This window comes from Melospiza georgiana, chromosome Z (genome assembly GCF_028018845.1).
Source record: "Melospiza georgiana isolate bMelGeo1 chromosome Z, bMelGeo1.pri, whole genome shotgun sequence".
NCBI lineage: Eukaryota > Metazoa > Chordata > Aves > Passeriformes > Passerellidae > Melospiza > Melospiza georgiana.
This window is the reverse complement of record NC_080465.1, coordinates 73,443,567-73,452,918: the sequence shown is the minus strand read 5'-3', so window position 1 is coordinate 73,452,918 and position 9,352 is coordinate 73,443,567. Positions and strand designations below refer to the sequence as shown.

General features: G+C 44.4%; 1 protein-coding gene across 1 annotated transcript in view; it reads left to right on the top strand.

Moving 5' to 3' along the window:
• Positions 1-269: 269 nt before the first annotated feature.
• The window catches only part of LOC131096259 (phospholipid-transporting ATPase FetA-like), a 98,356-nt gene continuing 89,273 nt past the window's right edge, over positions 270-9,352 (top strand). The window contains exons 1-2 of the mRNA XM_058044577.1: positions 270-359; positions 7,348-7,426. Coding sequence (XP_057900560.1) covers positions 7,384-7,426 — 43 coding nt within the window. The 5' untranslated portion in view covers positions 270-359; positions 7,348-7,383. The remainder of the gene's footprint in view (positions 360-7,347; positions 7,427-9,352) is intronic.

Sequence of the window (9,352 nt, the reverse complement as noted above, 5' to 3'; positions counted from 1 at the left end):
AAAAAGAAAAAGGGGAGGAAAGGAAAAAAAAAAAGAAAAAAAAAAAAGGAGTTGGCAAGGAGCCAAGCCCAGTGACTGAAGTAAGAAGTAGGGAACTTGGAGTAAGTGTAGTTGCCGGGACATTGCATGTCAGAGCGAGTCAGCGGCGGATTTTAAGGTGTCGGAGAGGACACGCGATGCCCATCGCACGGCGCAGATAAGGTTTGCGGCCGTAGGTGAATGTCCTGGCGCTGCGACTGCGAGCGAAGCCGTCGGTCTTGGGAGGGGATAAAGCTGAGTGTAAATGAGAAGAGAGGAGTGCATCGGAGTGCTATGGAGGGCAGCAACTTTGTTGCTGTGACTTTTACAAGCCTTCGAGGGTAAGACTGAACGCGTTCCTTCCGCTCTCTCGTTTTTCCTGCCGGTTTCGGGGTGGTGCGCGGGGGGACAGAAACTTGAGGGGTTTTTTTTTTCAGACCCAAGAGTTTTGCGGAGCTTAATCAAAGCGCTCGGGGTTGGGCTTTGCCTACGGGCGAGCTGGGAGACGTCTGGGTGGAGTGAGCTGAGCTGTGCATGATTCCGAGCAGGAGCGGGAGCAGCAGCAGCCGCCCGGGGAAGCTGCTATTGTTTGTTCCAGAGGGATCAGCCTGCCTTTCTCTTTGGGAACCCGCTCCGCCGCAGCCACAGCTGTTGATCCGTAACCTGAGCGTCGTCGCTGCTAACCCACCCAGAGGAGCTGAATGCAGTTTTTTGACTGCCACCCCGGTGTCAGTTTAAAGAGTGTTTTAATGAAGACAGATGGAGGATGTTGGATCATTACTTTAAGACGTGGCAGATAACAGACTGAGCCTGTTTCCCAGCAATTACAGCTAATTGCATTGGCACATTGGAGTGTAGGGGTGGGAGCGCGGAGTTCCATGGCTTTCTGTATATATAGATTGGAATAGCACCAGAAAATAGCTGTAGGGCTGGCTGACCTCATCCACAATACCTGTTCAGGTGTGGAAAAAGCAGGGAGGTTTCAGGGATACTTTCAAACTCGTCGCACCGAGTCAGTAGAGCTAAACCAGAGGCTACACTGCTTTTGTAAACCCTGATGGCAGGAGTGACCACTTACAATGCCTTAAACTTATGCCAGGTTTTAATTTTGCCAAATCTGATTTCAGTCCTGAAAAAGAGTAGTTTTTGGATTCAAAACACACATTTTGGTTGTCCACTCTGCAGCTCACTTTCTGTGTTTGCAAAGCAGGGAGTGGTACAACACATGGTATTCCCTGTTTTGCTCTTGAGGTATTCAAACACAAGAGGATGTAAGGAGGGGTGGAGAAATGCAAATAGTAATGTAGTTCAGTGCTGAAAGATGATTAATACTAATTACTTCTAATGGCTGAAATTTTTGTGTCTTCTTTTGGTAAGGAAGAGCAAATGCATTGTTCTCTTCGGAACCAAAATTTGACAAATTTGACTGAAACAGTTAGTACAGCTTCAGTTCAAAGGGGCCTCTTGGCAAACACGCCTTTGTGTGGCACATGGGAAGCTCAGTTTGTGCCAGGTGTGCCAAGCCTTAGTGCTGCTTTACCAGAGCCTTGGCAAACACTGCTCTGTGATGTCCTCCTTTTGCAGTACCCGTGAGTGACTGTAACTGTCCAGCTCCAGCACAAGGCCATGCATAAAACAGGGAGGTTGAGGACCTGATATGTTTTAAATCCCTAGTATTTTCTCAGATGTGCCTCCAAATCCAGCGTAAAGTGATACATGTTCAAAATTTAGGGACTGAGATCTTGTATTTAACATCATTACTCCACCAAGAGCAATGAGGGGAGAAAAGAGGTTTTCAACCTTTTTTGTCATGATGCTTACTCTCTGGGATCTATTTTCTCATATGTTGAGTTATTGGTTGGAAATTTAGTACTTTAGCATGAAAAATAATAGAATTCTAAGATCAGTGGGTGTTTGTGATCATTACATCATCTAAACAGAAATTTTTTTAAAAACTCAAACTTTTGTGCAAAAACTGACCTGACCTGAAAAGGTGAGTGGAGGCATGATACGCTTTCTGAATCTGTACCTGCGCAGGGTTGTTTAAAGTTTTTTGTGCATACACATACCACAGGATATTTGGTGGCAAAACTGATTGGAGAAATCTTGTCCTTCTGACTAATTCTCCTCATTTCTAGGAGCTTGCTTCTCATACTTCAGCACAACTCACTGCCTCCTCAGATCTGATATGACCACTGCTTGGGCAGGAATTTCAGTCTGTACTGAACTACACCCCATGATCTGGATTAAAATAAACCTTCCAAAAATGATTGTATTTAACATGGATCATTTCACAGAGTCTGGGAATGAAGTGATAGGAACAGAGGCACTAAGTATATTCTAATTCATATTTATCATTGAATCTAATGTATCATATAGCTTTGTCCAGAAAAACAGGGCCAAGAAAAGAGACATGTTTTCCATCCACAACATCTGCTCTGCATTCATCCAGCTTGTGCCATGCCTTTTGTCATTTTGCCACTCAAGGCTGTGGTGGTGGGACATGCCTCCCTCCTCCTTCAGTTTGCAGTACAGCCCTCAGTGAACCTTTGCAAAGCCCACGTGTCGTAGCTCATTGCAACTTACCCCTCATGCAGGAGGAGCTTTGCAGTTGTGTTCTCAAGCTGAATCATTGAATTGTGGAATGGTTTAGGTCGGAAGGAACCTTAAATACTGTCCTGTTCCAACTCCTCTGCCATGGGCAGGAACACCTTTCACTAGTCCAGGTTGCTCAGAGCCCCATCCAGCCTGGCCTTGAGAATCTTCAGGCATGAGGTACCCTCAGCTTCTCTGGGTGGCTGTGCCAGTGTCTCATCATCCTCCCAGTAAAGAATTTCTGCTTAATATCTAATAAAACCCTACTCTCTTTAAGTTTGAAGCCATTCACCCTTGTCCTGGCATTACGTGCCTTGCTGAAAGTTCCTCTCAAGTTCTCTTGTAGCCTAAGTACTGAAATTTGCTCTAAGATCCCACCAAACCCTTCCCTTCTTCAGGCTAAACAACTCCCATTCTCTCAGCCTTTCCTCACAGCAAAGCTTCTCCATCCCTCTCATCACCTTGTGGCCTCCTCTGTGCTGGCTCCAGCAGGTCCCTGTGGTTCCTGTGCTGGGAGCCCAGGGCTGGATGCAGGGCTCCAGGTGGGTCTCAGCAGAGCAGAGCAGAGGGGCAGAATCCCCTCCCTGCCCTGCTGCCCAAGGGGCTCTGGGTGCAGCCCAGGACACGTTTGGCTCTCTGGGCTGAGTGCACACAGTCAGCTCATGTTGAGCTTCTCATCCAGCAGCTCCCTCAAGCCCTTCTCCTCTGGTCTGCTTTCAATCCATTCCCTGCCCAACCTGTACTTGGGATTACCTTGACCCACCTCACTTCTACCTCTCTTAAATGAGGCAGAATTTGGGTTGTGAGAAAACATCACTTTCCTATTCAAGATCTGTCAAAGAAGCTTCTCATTGTGGCTATTGAAACACCCAGAGCTCTTGATCAGACTGTCAGCAGCCATAAAGCAGGTGGACTGTCAATATGTGGATTATCACACATTGCAGATGTGTGAGCAGCAGAAAGTTCATAGAGCCCCGTAGGTACAACAGTTTTCTGTGGTGAGAGGGGATAATTTATTTGTAGCTTGTACCCCAATTCTCTGTGAGAACTGGGAATTCAAACTTTAAATAATTTCTGCTATAGGGCCTGAAAACATGGGGAAGCAACACATTGTCCTGTTAAGCTGAGGGGCCCTACATGAGTGCTCAAATATTCTGAGCCCCAGTTGATTACTGACAATGCTGTGTACCTGGGGTAAAAATAAATGAAGCAAATCCAAAAATAATCAAGTGAAAAGTGGAACAACAGAGAGTCCAGAAGGGCTGACACAGACTGTGGAAAGCAACTAGAGGAGACTGAAGCAGTGCTTCACTTTGCCTGACCATAGCTGGTGCCAGGGAAAATTAACACAAACAGGAAATTGCCTTTTTTTTCTGACTGTAGAATGTTTTTTGTGTGTTTATGGGTTTTTAATTAATTCAGGAAAAGGAGGCCATGAAATTGTCCTACCAACATTTGAGAAGTACTTAAGCCACACAACAAAAGAAATATGAGATAACCTTTTTTCCCCTGATAATTTTAAATTTTTTTCCCCTGGAAAGCATAAAGAGAAATTAAAACTGTAATTAAAAATAGATGTGAGTGATAGGAGGCTGATGACCCATTCCACTGCAAGTTTGGAGTGGAAACTGAATCTCAGATTTAAAAATTAGGAAAATAAAGAAAACTGAACAGGGGCATGAATTTTGATTATGTGTGAAATCTGTGGGGGAAAAAATACCCAGAGGGACGTTGTTGATAAATTCAAGTGCAAAGATGTTGGACCATGCAGGTAGAATTGAGAGTCTAAAATAACCTAAGAAATAAAAAAAAAAAAAAACGGGCTAAAAGGCAGGAAGAGGCAAGGTCAGCCAGGAGAGCACATCTGTCTGCACAAGCTGTGATAAGCGAGACAAACGGGAGCAGTACCTGTGGCTCCACCAAAGGGGACAATTTCACCATTACTTGCTTGTGTTTCTTTTCACACTGACAGCTGGTGTTCAGCGAGCTCTCAAACTGAAAACAGACACCTGTGTGTGACAGTGCAGAGTCACAGAGGGGGTGTGAGCAGGCAGCCTTGCACAGAAGCCACAGCCCTCCTGAGAGTGGCTTTCCTCTGTAAAGAACTATGGGGATTAGATGTGTGAGTCAATAACAAAGCAGTAAAGGAAGATATTTGCAATATTATGAAAATAAAGGGTACACCTCAATGCAATAGGGGTGTGTCCAGCCCTTAATGCCATCATCTGTGTGCCCATTGAATACTGACACATTTTCAAATGACGTTGTGGTTTGGGCAAGTCAGGAACTGAGTTTTGCCTAGAGGATCAGGTCAGCTTGGGAAGGATTCATACAGAACTCCTGGGATTTAACTAAGTGAGCAGGTATGCCAAGAGTGTGTGGTAGTAGTGATGTGTTGGAGAGGTAATTGGTGCAAATGGATGTGGCAAAGTTATCTCCCGTCTGCCCTAAAAGGCAAAGGTTTGTGGGAATTGAAAGCCCATAAGGGTATTTGTGCTGCCATGATGGTAATTTAAATTTACTGCTGAATGAAGAGGTTCAATGCATGCAATCCTGATTTAATGCACTGAGAAGCTGTGGGAACTACATGCTTTCCATATCAAAATACTGTATTGTTTCAGTCTTCTTGTCATGCTGCAGTCCCACCAGAAACCAGGGTTCAAAGAATCACAGTAATTAACAAAAGCCATGTGTCAGAGCTGAAGGAAGTTTCAGGTTTTTTGTTTGGGAGATGTGAAAGTCTATTGTTTGTTTCATGTTATTACTGATGAAAGAAAACTTATAACCACCTTCGCTTCTCTGCTCCCCCAAAAATATAAACATCCTTTTTTCACCCTCTGCTGAAATTATATGCCTTGTTAATTGAGTACACAGCTGGGAGAGGTTTGGTAGCTGGGGATTGTTTTTCTAAAAAGTTTGGAAAATACATGAAGATCCAGGATTCATATGGGTCATGTAATCATCAATATGATGATTATAACCAGTTAACCTTTTGCATATTTGTGCTGACAGTGAGGAGTGACTTTTGTTTTTCTGAAATGTTCTGCAAATACAGCAACATCCAGAGTTCATATGGATCATGTAATCATCAATATTTTGATTACAGCCATCCTTGTGCAGCCAGGATTACCAGATCAGGGATTATCAGATCTGTGACTCCTGGTGCTTCAGGAAATCTGAGGTCTTTACCTCTATGTGTGTGAGGAGTGTCTCACTCTTCCCACCATCTTATGGGGAACTCTCTGTCCTTGTTAGTAGGGTTTTGTAAGACATAATAGTAATCCTAAAACATGGAAGAAATATGTTGAAAGTGATAGACTGAGGTCAGGGATGGAAAGTAAGTTTGGTCAGCAGGGTCAAGAAAGCTTTAGATTGTGACATTGCATATTTTAACTTTAAGTGGTTTGTCTTCACGGGCAGAGAAGTTCTGGGGAGAGGTGGTACCAAAGCACTTGTCACGATGAGCAGAAACAATTGGAGGTGTGAATAGAGAAAGGACATCTTCCAAGCAGAGTGGGCACAGAGAGGCTCCCAAACCCCTCACTGAATTCAGATTCATGCAACTGCAGCTGCTAAATATAGCTTTGCTGGAGCATCTGGAGCACAAGTTTGGCATATGTGGGGATTGTAGAGTTTTCCCTAAAGTTTACCCTTTTTTCTGCAAACACGTGAAGTCCAAGCTCACACTGGTGGTGTTGTATCAGGCTTGCATTTGGGCAGTGGCATAGGCTGTGTTTGTATGTGAGTGTTTCCAAAATATGATATATTTGCTGTTCCTGTCTCCTTAGGCACCCTTGCTCTGCGCAGATAGCATAGGATAAATTAAAAAACTGCATTCTGTTACCTAGAAAACTTGTTCTGGATAGACTGTGACTCTCTCAAGTGCCTCAGCTTGCCTCACTGACCACTTAAGCAACTGCTACAGTGTTCCTGTTGATTCAGGCTCCTGGTCACAGAGCAATGCCAGCTTTTCTCATGTTCACAGATCCTCTAGGTTGTCAGCCCCAATACCACCTTCAAAGCCTTTAAATAAACTTGTCTGATGATTGGGACACTGAAAATTTCACTACCAGCCAGTTTTGATGTGTTTTTGGTTTTTGTTTTTGTTTTTGTTTTTGTTTTTTTGTTTTTTTTTTTTTTTTTATGCTCTATTCCTCTCCTATCAGGACATAGTCAGAGCCTGAAATGCATTTCTGGTACCTGGCCTTAGCTTCTGGGCCAGGCAGTTTGCAGCCAGCGGAGGAGAAGTTTTATTGTGGTGTGCCCCAAACATGCAGGATGACCAGGAATGGACAACTGTGTGAGCCAGCGCGTGTTGAGCAGCAGCAGATTTACAGGAAACCAGTGCTTCCCGCTGCTTCCTCCTCTTCAAGGAGGCTGGTCTTGCTCTGGGTAGACACACAGTTCCTCTGTACCTAAAGTACAAGCTCTGGGTGTGTATTTCTCATTTTCATATGGCACCAGTGTAGTGAGAACATCCCTTTCAGCCTCTCCTCCACTGGCCCTTTCTTTGTGCCATGTCAGGTGATGAATTGACCAGCATGTCCCAGGTAAGGTAGCCCACTGATGCAACTTGAAAACTTAAGATTGTTTTGTATTTTAATGCATTCTAGATGATAAACTGTGTCTGCTAGCCACAGTGCTCGGGAATTTGTTTCCCCCATTTATTTGGCATAGAATGCCATGTTTGTGCTGCTCTATGTGTTGTGAATTGCCTTCTCTTTTCTCTTGCAGAAGTTCCATGGAGTTGGACTAAAATAAAGTTTTGGGATGTCTCTATTTGGATTAAAATTTGGAAAGAAGAAATTGAAAGGTGAGTGTGGTCTGTTAATGCCATTTTCATGGGAGCAAAGGAATGTAAATACAGCACATGTGCAAGTCCCTGAGCTCCTGTTTGAGAGCATGTCTGGCCCAGAGCAGGCGGGAGAAAAAAGGAAAGAAAAAATTCTTTCCTTTTCCTGCATTTCATACTGCCTTGGAGGAGTGCTGCAGACTGGGTGCTAGGGAATGGGGGCATGTCTGCAACAGGACCAGCTACAGAGTTTGTGCACTGTCGTGACACATGACTGCCTTGGGGAAGTTGGGTTTTGGTGGTTTTTTTTTACAGGAATCCTTTGCGGGAGTGGGTGGATGAGCAATGCACATTGCGAAGGTCCAGTGCAGTCTTTGGATGGTGAAATGTACTAGTGCATCTCAAATTCTGTGTTCAATTTTGAGCCCTTCACAAGAAAGACTTTGAGGTGCTGGAGTGTGTCCAGAGAAGGGAAAAGAAGCTGGTGAAGGGTCTAGAGTACAAGTCTTATAAAGAGCAGCTAAAGGAGCTGGGGGGTGTTTAACCTGGAGAAAATGAGGCCCAAAGGAGGCCTTATTGTTTTCTAAAAGTACCTGAAAAGAAGCTGTTGTTTAGGTGGGAGTCTCTTCTCTCAGGTAGCAAGCAACAGGACAAGAAGAAATGGCCTCAATACTTCAGGGGAAGTTAGGATATTAGGAAAAATTTCTTCACAGAAAGGATTGTCAAGTATAGAACAGGCTGCCCATGGCAGTGGTGGAGTCACCATCTCTGGAGGTGCTTTTAACAGATGTGTAGATGTGGCATTTAAGGACATGGTTTAGTGATGGAGTTGGCAGTGCTGGGTAAACAGTTGGGTTTGCTGATCTTGGAGGTCTTTTACAATCTAAACAATTGTATGATTCTATTTTATGATGGCAGTGGCCCAGATATTCCCTCCAATCAGAAACAGGAAGAAGAGTAAATTAGAGACATGGACCCTGAGAGCACACCCGTGTGTGCACCCTGAGAGACCCAGTGTGCAGTCTCTGGTTGGGGATCCAGGTCTGCAGACATGGTGAAGAGGGAAAGTCTCTAGCCTTTCCTTTCTGGGTGTTCCCCTCTGTATTTGATGAATGTGAAATTACTGCCCTACTTGTATTTTGACAAGAAATTCTTTTCCAACCTCTCCGAGCTCAAAAGCTTAAACAGCTTTTTCCCAGGGGTTTATTTTTGCAATTGTGCTGCTATTTCCCCTTCCTGGACCAGGGCAGACTGTGAGCCCTGGTGTTAAGACAGGGGCATCCGTTTGCTTCTCTGACAGTCCCAGGAGAGGAGGTTGATATTGCTCCCAGGGAAGGATCTCTGCCAGCCCCAGATATTTTTTACCCCATCTTGGCTTTGCAGATGAGGGAGCACAGGTTTGTCTGTGAGCCGCTGTCCACTCAGGGCACCCCACTTGTAATGCAGTAGCTGTTCAGATTATCAAAGAAATTATGTTGCTATATTAGGAAAGTGTTGTGTTTTGCCTGGGCCCGGGCCTGGGTTTTAGCAGGGAAGGGTTCAGCCCCCCCACGCTCAAACAAATATTTGAGGAACTCAGATCTTCCTAGATATAAACCCTGTATTTTATTGGGAAGAATATTTTATTTTCACATGCAGTCATCAGTTCAAAACCAATGAAGGCAAACTGGAAAAAGTTCAGAGGATAAAGGAAGCAGAGGTGATCAGGGAATGAGGAGCTTCCACAACAGGAAGCTGAGACTGTTTTCTCCTCCTCTTGTGTTTTTAATTATTTTGCCTTGCATCCCCAAAGCTATGATTTCTCCTTGCAAACATTTAACTAGACGTGTTAACTAGAATGTTAACTAGAATGTCAGTGTTGAAGTGCTGTTTTAATCCAGGAGTTTATGAGTCTTTGTGTTTGTAGAAGTCCAGAGGACTGTGCTGCCTGAGAGCAGGCAAGGCCCT